General features: G+C 31.9%; 1 protein-coding gene across 1 annotated transcript; it reads right to left on the reverse strand.

Annotated features, from left to right (window-relative positions):
* Positions 1-1,387: 1,387 nt before the first annotated feature.
* Positions 1,388-20,330, reverse strand: LOC149486121 (uncharacterized). Its single transcript, XM_089699457.1, has 26 exons — positions 20,238-20,330; positions 19,036-19,191; positions 18,381-18,515; positions 18,227-18,291; positions 17,792-17,960; positions 17,288-17,464; positions 16,882-16,967; positions 16,403-16,636; positions 16,166-16,271; positions 15,614-15,832; positions 15,077-15,174; positions 14,692-14,773; positions 13,929-14,050; positions 13,567-13,639; positions 13,069-13,189; positions 12,695-12,809; positions 11,944-12,021; positions 10,216-10,385; positions 9,649-9,730; positions 8,279-8,359; positions 7,636-7,765; positions 7,457-7,535; positions 6,761-6,884; positions 4,217-4,273; positions 3,483-3,551; positions 1,388-1,820 (listed from the first exon to the last, which is right to left on the reverse strand). Exons 1-26 carry the CDS (start codon positions 20,239-20,241, stop codon positions 1,719-1,721), a joined length of 2,934 nt encoding a protein of 977 aa, XP_089555583.1. The 5' UTR covers positions 20,242-20,330; the 3' UTR covers positions 1,388-1,718.
* Positions 20,331-20,439: the final 109 nt, after the last annotated feature.

Genomic DNA, 20,439 nt, shown 5'->3' on the forward strand with positions numbered 1-20,439 from the left:
AGTTATTTTAATTTTATGTTTTAACATACCTCAGGGGTTACCATGATGTGTTATAGCAGTATTATTTGCAGAATAGGCAAAAGATGGCGCTAGACGAACTAGATATAGTGCTGTCAGTTTTCCATACTGGAAATAATACTGCTTAAACACAAGCTACGGAGGATGTACCTACGAAATGGCAACATATTAAATAACTGCAACTATAAATTAATGATTTAATATCATTAAATTATTTATATAAGATCAATAGTACAAAATAAATAGTCTAAAAGCTCTTATATTATCTTCGTTTGTTTTGATGGCAATTTGCAACAACACGATAAGATTCTCAGAATTACATGTGAGCTGTTAATAACATTTACTCAAACCAATTACGCTGTTTCACACACTGTACATTAGCAAACCTCTTAGGGACAGAAAACAGATGTACAAGGAAAAGGTATTATGCCGTTCCAATAAATATTCTGAATATCGTGACGTCATACCTATTTACTGATTGTTTCATTCCACTGCTGTTCCATTGTTTTATATTTATTGACCATCATTTTATAATACGGGAAGTACAATATATCATTTAATATGCACAATACAAATGTATCCAAATGTGTCCTTTTGCTATCCCTATTAATATTATAAATGTGAAAGTAACTCTGTCTGTCTGTTACGCTTTCCCGCTTAAACCTCTCAACCGATTTTGATGAAATTTGGCACAGACAATCTTAAGACCCTGAGAAAGAACATAGGCTACCTTTTATCAAAACACCACGCGGGCAAAACCGCGGGCGGAAGGTAGTAACCTTCCGCCCGCATCTATAAATAGAGATATGGTTTATTTTTGATGAATGGACGCGTGTGTCCAATCCAACAATCGTAGATTATTATACTCATCGAGATATACAGAGTGTCCTACCGTTTGTATGCTAAGCTCAATGGACTATGGAGGTTATAGTTTTGCACACGCTGAGTACTTAAAAAATACTTATAAAATTCCAGATGCATTTTTTTTTCAAACAGTTGAATTCTTAACTCTTTGTGTACACCCCTAACAAGCAACCCGCCAACTTTGCCACCCGCACGTGAGCTATCGTTTAAGATTATGTTTTTATAGACAAAATGCTCAGATTAGCGAAGCGGTGTATGCCGGCTGTGCGAAGCTAGAGAAGAAAACATGAATTTTAAGGAAAAATTTGGCAAAAATTTTTTGGCGTAATTTTGTTGTTTATGTATTTTTTACGTGATCAGTGTATGCAAGTCTACAAGAACCTTCGCGCTTAGTTTACTGATAGTGGGACACCCTGTACATTTTATATGGGATGAATGGGTTTAAAATATAGATGGTATAGATTGTATTAAGCTTTTACTTTTAATATTAGGTATTATAAAATAAATCTATCTTACTAAAAGTACAGTATAATAAGCTTAAGATAAAATAATACTGAGTAAAAATACGACCAAGTCAAGATTTGTAAAATTTTCACAACCTGACCATTTTAGTACTTAGGTATACCTACAATATTACGCAAATATATTTTAACTTTATTCACACCAGTAACTAAAACAATACGAAAGGACACAAACAATACAAAAAAAAAACTGGCTGAATTGAACCTCTTCCTTTTTTTTGAAGTCAGTTAAATACACGCAAAATGCTGGCCTTATCGCTAAAACAGCGATCTCTTCGAAACGTTAGGTAGAGGTTTTTGACTGTATCTAGAAAACTATTGGTCTTCTCCAATAAGCGTGGCTTTATCTTGCGTTTCAGTCTGATTAAAGTCCACCATCATATATTCTTCTACCGCCTCAATCACTGCAAACTCTGTCTAAAGAGAAAATATTTGTTAAAAAAATAAATATAGTTAATGTACCAAAAAGGACACACTGAAGCAATTTGGAAACGATACTAGGGCGGAATTCATAGTTTCGATACCTTTTTATGCTACTGCAGAAGGAAGCTTTTAACTTTTTAAGAAAGGAATTTCAATAATTATATAATATGTATATAAATCCAAATAGAATATACATAATATACAAGAATTACGTTGTTTTAATTATCCAAAATCAAAACTAAACCGAAAATGTCAATGTAAAATTACAGAAATTACTCAGAATTTCAAGTTGATATACAAGCTTATCTTATAGGCAGCGTTTGATGCTTTTTAATTATTATTTTTGTGCAAGTTATTTTGAAATTAAACGCTTTTTAACGGTTTTAAAGTGTTCAAGAGGCAATCAGGACCTTAATACTAAAATGTTGTATGTACCGTGGCATATGGAAATCGTTATAAACGTAATTTCTCATATAATTAACGATTGTTAATATAATTTTAATAGAATTATGAGTTATCTATTGTATTATAAATGAATAAATAGAATCATTTTCATCCGCTATAAAGTATTTAATTTCAAAACACTTACACTAAGTCTGAATCTTCACGCATCGATTCAATTTTACTCTTGCGATCGGCTGCTTTCTGGAAAATATTATTGAAAGTATTGCATTTACCTGGAATATATTATAGTCTCGTTTTTTGTAGTACATAATATGGCATAGGTATAAAATATAAAAAATATAAAATAAAATATAAATATTTCAGGACAATTTTCACACACGGCACGATCTGACCCATACTAAGCTTTCGCTTGTGTTATGGAAACCAGATGGCTGATAAACATACATATATAATTTTTAAATAAATACTTATATAGATAATTAACACCCAGACACAGAGCAAACATCTATGTTCATGACACAAATATTTGCCCCGGGTGGGAATCGAACCCACGACCTCTGGCTTGGACGGCAGGGCCACTACCAACCAAGCCAACCGGTCAGTCAATAATTAAAGTATAGATTTAAACACGATATAATATATAGATAAATCTTCATACATGGAAATAATCGATCTCAAACTCAATCACCACAGTTTAATAAATATATAGATATTTTTTAAACTTATATACCTATATATTGACTGACCGGTTGGCTTCGTTGGAGTTCGTTTCCCACCCGGGGTAAATATTTGTGTGATGAACATACATGTTCTGTGTCTAGGTGTTGATTATCTATATAAGTATTTATTTATAATTATATAATATGTATGTTTATCTGTGTTGTAATAAATTTGCGCCTTCAATAATCTGTGGTCACTTTTTATGTAATGGCAACATTTTGTTTTGTACTTCCTTTTCTCTGCGGACATTGCTCGTGTAACACGTATATTTTTCATCTTAATAAAGTTTTTCTTGTAAAACGTGCACCTGGGTTTTTATTGACTATACCAACAAGATAACAACAATCTGCCTTCTGGTTTCCATAACAAGCGAAAGCTTAGTATGGGATCAGATCGTGCCATGTGTGAAAATTGTTCTTAAATATTTATCTGTTTATATATTTATATCTACGACCGCTATGCATAGATACTTATTGGAAGAAGTTATTTAGGTATGTATTAAAATTCTACAACAAAAGTATTTAAACTTACATCATCTCCGCTACTGTTAGTCTGCTGTGAATTTGAGGTACCGGCACTCAGAGGTGGAAGAGGTCTTTTCTGAAATTATGAAATAAAGAAAAAGAGTTAGTAACTAGATAAAGTAAATTATACGTGTTATAAAACTAAAATGGGCGAATTGAATTATTTGTGACCATTTTTGAATCGTTTGAGCTTCCAATACCATTATAATTCTTAAAACAAAATTTTGAATAAACCTTATACAGAAAATTTACGAGGTACAAATTTAGTCGATTCAGCGTGTAAGTATTAATGAGTTTCTCGAAATTTCTAGACGTAAAATTGCTTGATAATCCCAACTGATTGGTTTAATTAACGATTTGCACATATTAGTATTTGTTCTTCGTATGAAATGATTAAATTATTTAATGCTGCGTAATACATAATATTATTGTCTTTATGAATAGATAGATATCTTTAAGTTATTTGGAAGAAATTAGGAAACAAATCATAAGAACTATTAGTAAGCTTAAGAGGACTAGTAGGTTCCTAATTTACTTTTAAAAATCAGCTTGGTATTTTCACGCGTTCCTGAGAAAAAGGATCTTGACTCTTGACGGAACTCTAAATAATAGATATAAGATAAAAAAATGACAAGAATATAATACTCTACAGAAATATGTAGATTGTAGATTGCTATTAAGCTAAGGTAAAAAAGATTACGTACTGATGCAGATAATAATAATTAATAATAGGTAACTTACAACACTCGCCCGTAAGTCGTTCAACTTCTTTTTGTTAGCTCTCTTGAAAAATCCAGCCTGAAAGTGAAATTTAAAATCATTGTTGTTGAAAAATACATTTCATTTGAGATTCGCTGTGCAAATCAGTAAATACATAATTTAATAGTTAAGTAGTCATAATAAGTAGGTAGGTACATTGTTATAAACCTGAAGTTTGTTTGTTTGTTTGAACGTGCTAATACCAGGAATTTGAAAAATTATTTGTGTTAGATAGCCCAATTTTAAGGAAGACATTAGGCTATTATTATATAATATCATCACGCTAAGACCAACAGGAGCGGAGCCACGCGGGTGAATCCGCGGGGCGCAGCTAGTTGTAGATAAAGATAAAACAAATATTATGAACGTCAAGATCACCTTAGACATAATATAACTATTAAATAAAGTTATAATTTATGTACTTATTCCAGAATCTGTCTTTTTTATTTTATAAATTGTGAAAATATTTTCTGAATCTATTACGAAAATGCCTGTTTTCCTTCATTCGCAAGCATTTGGTCTGAGTGCATTTTCAGTGAACCCATAAATCGAATTGTAAGAATATATATATTTTTATGAGAATGTTTCAAATCACTTCACAAGCGATTTTATAACTTATTTTAAACTAATTTTATTCATGTTTATGCAGATAAAAATAAACTGACAAAAATATACCTACCTACATCAATATTACAAATACCTAAAACCAATAATAAAAAAAAATATTAATTTTACATCTTTTGTGTACTTCATTTTATTTATTTTACTCTATTCAAATACTTCATACATTAAAAAAAGTCGAATTTTGTTCATCACTACTTCGTTCATCGCTAGAACGAAATATGCGGGTCAAAATCCTATTACATTATCCCTTTCCTACCTTTCTTGTCTAGAAGCAAGTTTATTTTTGACAAAATTTACTACAAGGTTTGTACTCTGAAATAAAGATTTTCATTTATACTTACCATGTCGATCTTCTATGTAAAGTAAAAGGAGTTTTTTTAAGTTATATTTATTATAGATTCAATTATTTTACGTTTATTAAAATAAAATTAACTATATAGTAGGTATTTATTTATTTGAAATGATTGTAAATTATCTAGCTTCTTAACAATATACATCAAATTTCAAATTGTTCGACGAATTATTCCAGGGTTTAAAATGTAAATAAACTACATTAAATTTTCATGGTTAATAGCATGGACGTATAAAAAAAGACGGACGCCATATTACGAACAAACAACGTGAAGCCACCATAGTAAGCTAGCGATCGTGTAAAGACAATAAACACGCACACACTCTCACCATAGTAAGCTAGTCGGCCGCCATTACGTCGTGAACTACCGACTGATTAACTGCGTCACTGTTTCACAAAAAATATTTAAAATGCCGTCTTGCGTGGTTAAATGGTGTCGCAACAGTGCAATTTTAAATAACAAAACACAAGGGATTACATTCCACAGGGAAGCAAGTTATTTCTTTTATGTTTTAATTACAAAATTATTACGATAAAATTTATAGAAAAAAATACAGCCGCCATTGTCATCAGGACAGCTGTTGCCATGGCAACATGGCATACACACACGGATGTTTCGCCGCCATTACTAGGCTTCACTCAATGTTTAGTGCCATATCACACTAGCGGATTGCGAGCGGTTTCAAAGCGGAGCGGGTGCGCAACGAATACGTTGCGGGCGCGCAACGAACACGCCGCGGTTGCGCAGCGAATTCGTTGCGGACGCGTCATTTTGTATACTCTCGCACAAAAGCCAGCCCTTCCGCCTTGCCTAACTTCCATTCAATATTTCCATCGTTTCTGTAGCACTCAATTTTTTAACCGTACTGTGGAAATGCACTTACTTAACAGTTAACTAAAGATGTAATAACAACTGGAGTTGTTAAAAAAAGGTGCTATAAAATTGAATTACTAGGACTTTTAGAATGTACCATACATTCCAAAAGTATGTAACGACTGACCAGTATAATCTCTCCCATAGCAACGTATGTTATAAAGAGATTTTGTGAACCTAATTATGAGCAAAGTGATAGTGAGTTGCTGGTTGCTTGATAAAATTTTCTATTCACTGCTATTTATCTAATAATAAGATAGCCCTGTTTTAGTTAAGGAGCTTTAACATTTATTTCACTAATGAACTTTCTTAATGAGCAATTAAGTTATCTGATTGCATTTCGACCAAGATTTAATAGATAAAACAATACCCTAAACATTAACATGTTATGAAACTCGTAAAAAATAATGATCTCATAATTATTATACTATCACAAGTTATAAGTAACAACCAGCACGGATTCCATTTTGTTAATGAGTGTACATGACTGCGACGTAAACGTTGCGCATCTGCCACGCGTCCGCAACGAATTCGCTGCGCAACCGCAACGTATTCGTTGCGCACCCGCTCCGCTTTGAAACCGCTCGCAATCCGCTAGTGTGATATGTCACTTAGGCGATATACCGTCCGTCTTTTTTTATACGTCCATGGTTAATAGATTATAAAAATCACATACCTTATACAGTCCAAAAATAACGACAATTAACAGTAAGGCAGCTAAAATACTCGCAATCAATATTACGAGGTTTCTATTTTGGCCGAATGTTATGTCGTTCTGATAAAAAAGTGTTGTATTCAAGCTGAAATAAAAAAAAAAATTACGATTTTAAAAATGGAACAGTCAAGAGGTGAATAAACTTTGTAGAAAAAAATGGTGCTTTGTTTAAATTTGATTTTAAATATTTATCATTCATAATTAATATAGAATCGAAGTTTTTGCTTTTCTTTTAATTGTAATTGAAATAATATATCTGGAGGTTTCATATTAACAATATTGTAAGATTTTTTCTAAGGAGAGAGAATAATTGTTATTAATAGTGGAAATGGTGCGAATGTCTGCGCCATTAGAAAGGTAACAATAATTTAATAATTATTAATATAATTTATCTACACTAATATTATAAAGAGGAAAACTTTGTTTGTTTGTTTGTTTGTTTGATTGTAATGAATAGGCTCATAAACTACTGGACCGATTTTAAAAATTCTTTCACCATTCGAAAGCTACATTATCCACGAGTAACATAGGCTAGGTTTTATCCCGGAAATCCCACGGGAACGGGAACTATGCGGGTTTTTCTTTGAAAACGCGGGCGAAGCCGCAGGCGGAAAGCTAGTCCCAAATATGTAGTAAGTAATACATTTGTGTACTCACGTTTTCGTTACAATATTTCCATTTAGCGACAATTTTAGTACAGTTTCGACAAATATGCGGTTATTTTTAAAAAGGTTCACTGAAAATTAAAATTGCATATAGCACAGATAATAAAAGGACATCATAAATATTTAAAAAAATAATGCAAACATTTTTTTATGTATAATATTGTTACTCACTTATATTTTTCTTCGGAATTTTTGTTGAAGCGACAATCTTAACATTGTTTTTTGGTTTTAAATCTAAAACGCAGCTGTATGAGAGATTCGTTTCTTTATCAAGCTCACAATTTATAGATCGAGAAATTATCTAGAAATAAAAAAAATGCATTAACGATTGCTAAATAAAACGTGTAGGATTTTTTTGATGTGAATGTAAATAACGCAAATATAACTCTCATATTTTTTTTAATAATTATGGGATACAATAAGACTCTAAATTCAATTTCCCACACATTATACCTCTATATGAAGGACCATCATTTTATTACAGTTTATGGAATGTAACATCCCAATGGTTTCGTCTTATCCCTCCACACAATGGGCACCGTTGGGCGAGCAGAGGCAATCACGATAGTGTAGAAGACCTAAATGTTTATGATTGGCTGTCATTGTAGATGTTTATTCATAATCGCAGTAGTAGCTTGTTAGGCCAACGCTGCCCATTGTGTGGACGGCCAAACTATTTTTATTATTTGACAATTGTTATATTTTGAAAAAATAAAAAAAAAATATCGTATAGCCTTCTCTTTCAGACAAATTCTACACATATACCCTTGTCCCTTAATTCAGATCTCAGTAAAGAATATAATAACACACTTACCGTAAAATTGTCCATAAATATTGGATTTACAGAGAATTGGGCGGTAACAGATTCCCACAACACTGAGCCATTGTTTGTTATCTGTGAGTGAAAAATGTATTATTATAAATCAAATAATATCGTTTACGTATTCAAAGAGATTTCTGATGTGTATTTTTTCGTGAAGTATCGTTTCGTTGAAATTATATCGTATAAAAGAGCGCTTTGTAGATTTACGGAATATCTTTGGTAAACATTTTTTTTATATTTTCGTTGTTGTTTAACCGACGTCATAAAGGTTTGAGTTCTCAATTCCACTGCATTTTAGTTCTTTCTACCTTTGTAGTGTTAAAATAAAGTTTGGAAAATCCAAAAGTGCACGCCTCATAATTTTTTTTTAATAATTATTTATTAATTATTATTTTTGTTTATTTAATAACAATTAAACCACATCGAATCAGACCCTGAAAAATGAAAGGGTTCTATTCCTGAGCATACTCAAGCGTAAGAGAAAAAAAAAGACTCGATTAGTAAAGTATTTCGGTCGCTATCGTGTTAACAAGAAAATCCTCCGCACATACAGACACACGGACGTCCAAGACAGAACTTTTTTAAACTGTTTTTTAACTAGTTTAAATAACAAAAATGACATCAAAAATATCATGAATGTTAAAAATAGTGTTTTTTCTTAATATGTGTGTGTATGTATTTTATTTATCTTACAAGTGGAATGTATGATACATAAAGACATTTTAAGTTTGAAAAATCAGATGTTTTGCGCGAAGTGACAGTAGTACCCACCTCAACGCTTCGCTTATGAGGCGTGCAAAATGCTCTGTTTTATTTGACCCATAAGTACTGAGAGCTATAACTATTAACTACACTCAATTTTAAATCGATTAATTTAAATAACCTGAATAAGTACTGATAACCCTCCAATGAATAGGCTTTCAGATAAACATTATGGTTCATTCCCCGCTTGAATCAGGCTTGTGTGAAATCCTTTATCCTTTTGTGAGGGTAAGATGCATTTCTAGTGATCGAGTTTATATGGACAAAACAATCTGTCTTTTGTTTGTCTTTACCTAATACAGGGGGTTTACAAATGACGTATTGTAGCAGTATTAATTCCAGTATGGGAAAGTGATGAAGCTACATTATAGGTCATTTTTTAAAACTGGAAATTAATGCTTTAGGACGTCATGGTTACTCTCCAGGGCCTTAGTTTCGCTCATTGACTCTCATGCTCATTCATTAACCTGTATTCTAACTTATAAAGAGGTGGACTCAGTATCAGGTTATCCTTACATTAAATTTGGATAAATTTTGGGCTAAAAATAAAATATTATCATTGATAATTAAAAGTAAATGTATTTGATAGAATATCTTACCACATATAAAACTGAAGTTTCGATGTCAGTATCGTCCTCACTTTGTATTTTACTGGCCGTTATGTTTTGGTCTTGATACATTCTGTAAATTCATAGAAATAAAATATAATTTACTAGCTTACCGCCCGCGGCTTCGCCCGCTTTATCTAAAACCTTATAAGTATATACTAAAACCTTCCTCTTGAATCACTCTATCTATTAAAAAAAACCGCATCAAAATCCGTTGCGTAGATTTAAAGATTTAAGCATACAAAGGGACATAGGGAAATAGGGACAGAGAAAGCGACTTTGTTTTATACTATGTAGTGATTTAAATAACACTTATATATTTAATATTTTTTTTTATTATTTAAATTTTAAACTGTATTAACTATTGAAGTGAAACTTTTTTAGGCGCGTTGAGGGTAAAATTTGAAGTTATCTTTGAATCTTGCCAAATAAGTTTCTCTTCTGACACCTGTACTCGGCACACACGTTCTTATTTTAGAATTACTAGACAAACTAAAATAAACTTTTTTTTATTAAGATATTATTACTAAACAATTTGTTTTCTTCATTCTTACTTACCCATCAACGATTATATCACTAGGATTAAGTTTATATTTTATTTCCTTGAAACTGCTCGATGTGGCATTGCTTCGTGACGATTCACATGTATTGAACAGCAATACTTCAACTTGCAGTTTTTCATCTTTGTTTGATAATGTGCTCATATCCAAGATAATATCTAATAGACGCTGGGAGAATTATTTATTTATTAATTAAGTATTAATCAATATGACGAAAATTTTATCATTTTCTGCACAAATAAAGTTATATCATTAATAAAACCAGGCAATTAGTCCATATAAAATCATTGAGCTATTATTACTACGTATAGAGGAGACACCACGAAGAAAATCTGTGCGCCAAGCGCGGCGGCGCGGGGCGGCTAGTGATGTCATCGACTCACCGCCATAGAGGCGAAACTTCGTAAATATTTTGCCTATTACCAATTATGAACAATTAATGTAAAAAAAAAATTATAATTAATCTAATAAATATGTAGGAGTATTACTGGATGGTAGAAGTATTACTGGCTGATGAGAATTACATCGGAACGAGATTTGACAACTGTCGATCTAGCGGAGCGTCGCGTCGATGGTCGGCTGGAGACGTTGCTTGGTTACAAACGAAGAACGGCTAGAGCACCACGTTTGCGACGAATCGCTATTGTTCCGAGTAATCTTGTGTATTGTTGTTTCAAAACTAATTAAAAGCGATTGATCAAGTGATTCCCTAATTACTAGCGCATAGATTTGTGCGATTACATAACATTTGTTGTAACATCGATGATTCATTTGTTTCCACCAACATTATAATTTACTGAAGATATGGGTGATTCTGATGATTATGGCCATCCGCCCATAAATATATTAATCAATCAATGTAACAAAAAAATTGATACGTTGGTAACTAATTTATTTTCATATTTTCATGTTTTAACCTTTTTTCACATAATATCCACAGTACAATATTTTCTAAATGTGTAAAATTATTATTTTCCACTATAAAAATTTACGTCATATAATATGACTAATTAAACATCTTTCATACCAAATACCATTTCTTAAATTTTGAGTCTATGACAAATGACGCAAAATGGCGCCCGCCAAAAATTTTGCACGAACCAAGTTTTAAAAATGATTATCTTGTTAATTACCGATGAAAAGTTATTTCTTTGTACTTTGCCGCATTACTTGAATTATTAGTGCAATATCGTTACACAATCGAGGGCATATTTGATGAGTTTCATGGTTTTTTGCTTTATATAACAAACAAGACATGAACGCGACCATCGCGCTAAAGCGACTGAGTGCAGAGAGGCCATTTGACCTATGTTGAGCGGAACAGTGATGTAGGCGGTGTCGTCTCCATACGTAGTAATAGTATCTCAATGTATAAAATATATTTATTTTTAGTATCAAAATTTTTAAAACAGCACAGCGAGCGTGGTCTTGGCCCGCTCGTCTTCTTTTGAGCTCATAAATAAAATGTATTAAAACCATCGAAAATGAAATTAATACTCATATGAATGCGAGGAGAAATTAATCTATACTAATATTATAAAGAGGAAAGGTTTGTATGTATGTATGTATGTATGGTTTTCACGCATAAACTACTGGACCGATTTTGATGAAATTTGGCACAGATAATCTTTAGACCCTGAGAAAGAACATAGGCTACCTTTTATTGCGAAATATGTACCACGGGCGAAGCCGCGGCGGACCGCTAGTATTATTATATTCAACTTACCTTTTCACGTCTGTCTAGATTAAAGAAATTACATTTGTACCACGAATCTTGAGGTTGATCACACTCTAGTAATGTAACCTGAGAAAAATAAATAATTATGGCCAAGGAAGCAATTAATTATAATAAATAGTTAATCAATAATTTAAAATGTTTCCTGTGGTATTATAAATTGAGTTTATTTCAATTCACTAGGTAATTCTACTATTTCTATATTCGTTGTTAAAATAAATCCAAATAACGTTTTTATAATACTCTTGTATATCTATAAGCGTTTCCTAATTAGTCTAAGGAATTAAGAGATTATACCCATATCAGATTATTGCTTTGTTACGTCTATTAAAATAGAATTTCATTGTCTAATCCAATATTGTTTTTCTGGCAAGTTCTAAATAAAACAAAAACAGGTTAATTAAATGTTTGAATATCGCAGCCAACTGGTTAAACAGTTCATTTATAGCCTAGGCTTTGTATTAAACAGCGCTGTTTTAAAATAGCAGTAATTTCTGAGATAAACGCGTCCAACCAAACAAACAAAAGCTTTAATTTTATAAAATAATCATTGTTATTGTTTATACTTTAGGTACCTGTTGTGCCAATTTGACGTACCTACAAAAAAAATGGCTTAGATCGCGAGTCGTTTGGTGAAGAATTTTCTGGGCGAGAGGACGCACGTTGGTACGTAACTATCTACCATTCTTGGGAAACCCTGTACAATACTACTAATATTAGTAAAAAAAGATTAGATACGTACGGGGGCACCAGAAACTCGTATCCATGCGCAAGACCAATCCGAATTTGTTCCATCATTCTGTACTACAACTGTCATGACCTCTGACGTTGATGACCCCAGCACGTATTGCTCTTCTCTGTGATAAATATTAATAAAAATTGTGTTTTAGACAACGCTATCTAAGTATATGATATCTTAGGTTCGACAAAAAAATCTTTATTTCGCAAAAAATTACGCATGCGTAATATTTTAGGTGTAGATAAGTAGTTGTAACTTGATTCAAAATTATTCTGTATACCTACAAAGATTATACAGACATGACAAGCTTAACTTATAACTTATATATATAAATATATAGAAGTACAGTAAGGACAAACAAAAAAATAAAAACTAACCGGCCAGACCAATCGTAGACGATGGATAAATTAGGTTCACTGGCGTTACTTATTCGTGTTATATCGAGAACGGTTTTCGTCTTGCTTTGCTCACTGAAACTCACCAATGCGCTGTCAAAAACTGAAAAAAAAAAGAATTATGTAAAATATATTTTATTATTTCTAACCATGCTATGGAACGTGTTTGTTTGTGATTACATGGAAGGATGTTTAAAGACTACCCACATTACTGCATGATTGTAACTTATTAAAATTTTTTTCGTATTAATTAGTCTACTATTATACTATATATTCATAAATTCTTTATTGATTTATTAACAGACTTATATATGTTAATTTTTTATATTACAGCCGAGGAAAGCGTTTATTAACTTTTCAGCCATGTTACAAATCGATCCCACTTCTAACTACCCACAAATTTTGTTGATCCTTGATTCAAATTAATTTTCATAAATAAATGAATAAATTGAATTCAACAACCATTTTTTTAATATTCACCTTTCTTATGTAAAGTTGCTTCATCAATTTTAACTTCTGCTTGAAATTTAAAAAGTCCCGGTTGCTGGTCATACTGAAATTTAAATAAATCATTTCAGAACCCACAACGAAAGTGGTTAAATTCGTGTTTTAAATCCGTTAAAAATCTATAATTATTATAAAAAAGTATATATAATAACTGTTTTTACGTCACTCGAGATGGGAAAAAGAAATAATTTCATCCGGACACATTGTTACCATGACGTCATCGCCGAAATACTATATCCATAGAAATCTAAATAACTATGTATATCTAATTAAAGTAGCGATAATAAAAGATTATTTTATAATTATTTAATTTATCCAAAGGACTTTTGACTTACCAAAGTAACTGTTACGTCATTTGTGAAAACAGTCTGATTGGAATTGGATAGATTGATTACGAAGTCATCAGAATCAAAAGACTTAGCAGCATTCGCAGTTAGACTTACAGATTGTAGCAATTCTGAAAGAAGAACGATTATATTATCTACTAGCTTTCCGCCCGCGGCTTCGCCCGCGTTTTCAAAGAAAAACCCGCATAGTTCCCGTTCCCGTGGGATTTCCGGGATAAAACCTATCCTATGTGTTAATCCAAGTTACCCTATATATGTGTGCTAAATTTCATTGTAATCGGTTCAGTAGTATTTGCGTGAAAGAGTAACAAACATCCATACATCCATACTTAAAAACTTTCGCCTTTATAATAGTAGTAGGATACTAATATTATAAAGCTGAAAAGTTTGTTTGTTTGTTTGAACGCACTAATCTCAGGAACTACTGGTCCGATTTGAAAAATTCTTTCGGTGCTAGATAGCCCATTCATCGAGGAAGGCTATAGGCTATATATCATCACGCTAAGAGCAACAGGACCGGAGCCACGCGGGTGAAACCGCGGAGCGCAGCTACTAAGGAAATAATACTTTCAAAAATAACTGAAACTAATCATCAGCCAAGAGACACTTAAAAATGCTTAAAATAAACGTATTTATAAAAAAAAATACACAATAAATAATCAGGAGAAATATTTGTTTAGCCAATTACAACCAGTGGAACCTTTATTGAATACAAAAGTGTTAATGATAACGAAATTATTCGAATACTCACTTGCTTTAATATTAACTCTTTTTGGGTATGTCACTCTTGTTTCCACACGGACGGTGAAATTTGTATCTAATTCGTGTACCGTCTGCAAAATAAATTAATATTGTTTGAAAAATATGAATATGTTCGTGTTTCTTTATGAAATAGAATATTATACCCGATGGTATTGTAAATAAAGAGATGTAGGTAGAGAGGATACGAACACAACATTCGATCTTCACAAACGGCACACTAACGCACACACGATTAGAAGTTAAAGCAAGAAAGCATGATTAAATTATATCGGGAATAAGAAAGATAGCTAAGTAAATTGAAGCCAATTAGCCACATTTAGTCACTTCTAGAGCACTCATAATCTATCTATACCTTTAAACTTATAATATTATACCTCTTTGCCCAAAAGTTTAGCTGAGACCGTCACAGTTATAAATGGAATACTTCGGTACAGGATAACACGTTCGCTCGTCGGACTTCCAATCGCTAAAGCTGAAAATCATTTAGGATTTAGATTAATACTACACAGATAGAGGAATTGCTAGAAGCATGATAAAATATTTACGTTATAGGAATGTTTTTATTTTATAGAACTTCGTATCGTACAGATTTTGTATTTTTCAAACTACACTTGAATAGGTATAAAAATGTGTGCGTGTACAAGTGTACACACGTAAGAAGTGAAACTTCTTTATGGCCTTATTTTTCAAAAAATAATTTACTACATATATGCAACTTTACAGAAATACATCGAATCACGCGTGGTAGGGATAAGAAAAAGATGGCGCGTAACGGAAAAATGTTACACTAAATTTTTTTCCAACCCCGATAAAGAAGTTTCACTACAAAAATAAAGTAAAAAGTAAGTATATTATTCGTACTGAAAGCATGTTTAATTCTGTTAAGATAATTTCTTATAAAAATACGATACCATTTGCCCCTTCTCTATTGAAGTCGGGTAATGCTTGGAGACTATATCCAAAATTAGAGAAGCGATTGTTGCTAATTCTTTGGACGTATGTCAGTTCGGAGACGAATACTTTTTGAGAACTTCGATGTGTTTTCAAATATTTCTTGTAAATTTCATAACCAGATAAAACGTAAAGAACTCCGTATCCATTTTCTTCATATGGTGCGCTTATGAATATTTCTGAAAATGTTTATATATTTCACTTTTTGTTTTTAATGTAGACTCCTTTGTGTGCTTTCCAAGGCGTTTTTCAATGAATCCTAGACATTAAGAATTTAAGACTATGTTATACTAGCTATGCCCCGCGGTTTTACCCGCATTGGTCGGCTCCAATTGGACTTGGCGTGATCATAATATACAGCATAAGCCATCTTCGATAAATGGGCTATTAAACTGAAAGCGCTTACAAACAAACTCTTCAGCATTATAATATGAGAAGACATAGATAAATAGATAGATATGTAGATAAATAGTGGCATTCCGTATTGTAAGAAGTATAAGAAATTTAGTTACCTGGATAGTTATCTTCGTTTAAATCGAGTGAACTTACAGCTGTACCGAGACGGGAATTGTCTTCATTTCCACAAATGCGAAGAGTTGCTTCTCTTTTTGATTTCGCCTGGAATAAATTGCTATTATTGTTTATGCTATACAATACTATTAATTCTATTGAAAGTTTGTATGATTGTGAAGATTGGAAAATGTTTTTTGGGCATATAAAACCACATAACTAACAAAGTTATGACTTACCTTATCACCTCCCAAGTAAATGTATATAGCGCCAACTTCAAGGCCATTCTCCCAGCAGGGTTCTCCAGGAGCTCCAACCACCAGCTCTGAGAATTTATCACCAGTCATGTCCACACTGTGAAGGGCAGCACCAAACATGGCTCCAACCACCCTGTTCTCGAATAATACGGTACGGTTCCTTTTTGTGAGTACTCTTAATTTTTCTGATTTTTTGTCGTACTGGAGGAAGCCTACCTGTTAAAGATGTGAGTCTCGTTTTAATGTGTATTGTGAAAATATCTTTGTTAAATGATAAATTGCTATTACTGATTTAAAAACTGTCGAAGATCTTAAAAGTTAAAATTAAATTACAGCCATTCTTTGTATTTGTTTTGAAACAGTTGACTTGTTAGTTATTTACATAAAAAGCTATCCAGAATGTAAGATAAATATACTGCTATTAGTCTACATCTAAAATTTTAAAGTAAATCATTACTAACAGCCCCAGTTCGTTTATTCTTTTCCATGCTAAAGGCATATAATGTGGTAAAGTTACTGAAGTAGGTACCAGCCGCAAACGCACGCCCTGAAAAATAAAAATCAGATTTTGTATCAGAATTGTAGATCAGAAGGAGGAAAGGATCGAATGTATTGAAATTCTCTAAATTAAATTAAGCTTTTTTAGTACAACCCAGATTGGTAAAAAATTACGTTATATTAATACTAAATGAGGTATTGAAGTTTCTCCCTGATGAATACCCTCTAGATTCAAACCGTATCTTTCATTTACCTTCCGATTTACTAGTTCAATTGACGGCCCGTAACAACAGCATTCTTTGATGTATATTGTATATCTTTATAAAAATGTAATTTGTTTACAATTCCTATAAAAATAAAAAGGCTTACCTTTATACAAGTACTCGAGAAGACCAGATACATGAAGCGGTACGACCTTTGCGTATGTTTCCAATTTTGAAGCAGACATATAACTGATACTGCTTATCAGAGCTGGTTTGGCGATTATGATTAAATCGTTTTCTTTGTCCACTAGAGTACTCCATCCAACACCCCCATATATGTTGTCTGAAAATAAATCAAGAACAATGTAAATACATGAAAACAATAACTTTAGAAGTTCGTAAGCTATAAGTATACTTTTATCTGTGCTATAAGGATATTTTGTTTTGCTTTTTTCATGTTCCTTTTATTAATAATCAAGTCACACGAATTTATAAATTTTAACTAATTCAAAATTATTAACTGTTGATAGAATCAATATAGGAAGTGAAAGCTATTTATTTTAAAAGATATATAACGGGTACAGATTGGGGAGACTACGTTATTAACAACACAATTTTCTGACCCTTATTTCGTTTATTTTTTTAAAAACATAGTTATAAAAAATCTTACCAAACGTCGGTGATATTTCGACATTATTAAAGTCTCTCCTCTCATATTGTTCAAGCAAGCCCTTATACCTTCTAGAACTTTCATCTGATATAAAACACGTGCCAAATGCACCATATTTTTGCGTGTTATTGAGCGTGGTGACCTCCTTTGACCATAGAGGTGCACATGTCTGAAATAAAAATAGTATTTTTATTATTTTCATAAGTAATGAATCTAAAAGGTAATTATAAAGATGTAAGAAAAGCAAGTGTACAGTTGTTTGATATTATTAAAATAACTATTACTTAGGATTGCTACGCATAATAATAATTGTTTGACGCGTTAATTTTGAAAATAAATGTTTCAGTAAGATAGCGACTTTAAATAAAAAAAATATTTTATCGTAAAAAATACATAAACAATTTCTCAGATACTAAATAAATAATAGGTACTTACGAAAACATACGAATCTGACACGGCCAATGAAGCACCAAGGCAAAAATTCTGATCGGGACTTTGTACTAAAACACAACATTAAAAAATATTAAACTACCTTCATTTTGTCTAATATTTTTGAAGTATAAACGTAACTTTCAGTCCCTTTACTTACCTCTGCTATAATTCTGCGCTAAAATGTCAATATTTATTTCATTTTTTGAGCAAATAACTGAATCTTTGTGTACGCTTTCCTCGACAGGACAATAATAGACAGCGCCATTAATATCGGCATGTGGAGCCCCGGATACTAAAAATAAAAAATAATTAAGGACCTTTCTTAAAAAATATTGTCTGATCTGGATTCATGATTTTCTTTAATGTTCATCTTGATCATTAAATTATGGTGGGTTCAGACGCTTGCGTTCAAAGTGACATTCAACGAGCACAAGCATGTAAACATGTTGTTTGTGCATGCGCCCGTGTTTATTTGTTTGGGGCTGCCTGCCGGGCTACTTGACGGGCTGCTTGCCAGGCTGCTTGCCAGGCTGCTTACCAGGCTGCTTACCAGGCTGCTTGCCAGGCTGCTTGCCACGCGTCTAAACGTACCATTATGATTGAGCATTGCAGACCAAATTGACAAAAGACGAATACATTGGTAAAACATGGAGTTGTAATTTGGGTACGATTATGAACAAAAGCCACACGGAAGTTTAGTATTGACATGTTGAATATCAATTATTATCAATACAAGACCGAGTGTTCATTTTCAAATTTTTAAAACATGTGGTAGATATTAGATTATACCAGAAAATCGATGAATGACTTACCTAACGTTCTGTTTTTCTCCAAATACGCAAGAGAAAATCCGAAGTCAAATGTTTTCTTATGTTCAGGTAAGAACACTACATACGATGGCTCATGGAAGAAAAAAGCTGAGATGCATTGCATTCCAATAAAGATTATATATCTGACTGATGACAGCCCTAAAAAGCATAGAATTTGTGACATAGATTATTAATCTAAGGATTATTATTTATTGAATAGTGTAGTGTTATCATAAAAACACATACTAATATCAATAAAATGCTGGTATGTCTGTTTGTTGCACTTTTCTGGCAAAAATTCTGATCGGGACTTTGTACTAAAACACAACATTAAAAAATATTAAACTACCTTCATTTTGTCTAATATTTTTGAAGTATAAACGTCCTTTCTTAACTTAACTTTCAGTCCCTTTACTTATATCAACATTTAACTTACTTAATCTTTACTTATATCTTATCTCAACATTTAAACTGTAATTATCGCAATGAAATAACTTTAATTCGTCTTCAAATAACTTTCATCATCAATTTCAAAGATTTTGTTTAAGATGTATAGAACTTTATACATTGGGAAAAAAACACTCGTTAGACGTATGTGTATATCGAATGTATACCTAATTATATTCCTGCAATAACAAACAAGGACATCCAGATAGTTGTCAGTTAATTAACTTTGAGTATTTACTCATTGGTTAAGTAAATATGGACAATAATTGAGATGGAACAAGACGATATAGGTACAGTAGCACAAGTAGATTAATACTTTAAAATTAAATATAAACTATATAGCGTCGCCGTGTAGTCCGATAATTCCAAAAAAAGTAAAAAACTAAATTTAAAATATTATAAAAAATTAAAAGAATTTGCTAGCCTATCAGTTGACTAGTAGTTATATCTATTTCAGGCAGACCGCAGCATTGGGATTTTGAGGGTCAATGAACTAAAGCAATGAACTAACACAGACTAAATATAATATATTTAAAACTAGTGTATATGGAAATAGTACCTACATATTGCAAAAAATATACGATCAATGCATAAGGATAACAAATCATACTAAATAACTATTAAAAATAAAGTACATCAATGAAACAGTTTATCAAATATTAAATTAGGTCCAAAACTATTAGCATTTAAATGTTCTATCAGATGTTATCAATGAAGATGAAAAAAGAAATAGAAGAAGAAATTCCACGCATACTTACTCATAATAAATATATTTTTTTTTAAATAGCACAGGAAAATACAACACAATATTAAAGGCAACTGTTATATTTGAAATAACAATGCAAAATAACATTTTATTAAATTTATTCCTCGTGTGACGTTATACTTCAAGCATTTCAAAGTTGAATTAGGGAAGTTCAATTTAGAAATTACTAGCTTACCGCCCGCGGCTTCGCCCGC

This window comes from Colias philodice, chromosome 9, assembly GCF_061535455.1.
Source record: "Colias philodice isolate Cphi_HAF_F1 chromosome 9, ilColPhil1 Martin Lab GWU primary, whole genome shotgun sequence".
In the NCBI taxonomy this organism is placed as follows: Eukaryota; Metazoa; Arthropoda; class Insecta; order Lepidoptera; family Pieridae; genus Colias; species Colias philodice.

What these genes read in the sequence shown, in the direction of transcription:
- LOC149486121 (XM_089699457.1), bottom strand. An exon ending in TGTCAGATTCGTATGTTTTC is followed by an intron (nt 17,961 to 18,226) that starts GTAAGTACCTAT and finishes TTTTTATTTCAG; the next exon opens with ACATGTGCACCTCTATGGTC. An exon ending in AAGAGTTAATATTAAAGCAA is followed by an intron (nt 14,051 to 14,691) that starts GTGAGTATTCGA and finishes TTCTTCTTTCAG; the next exon opens with AATTGCTACAATCTGTAAGT.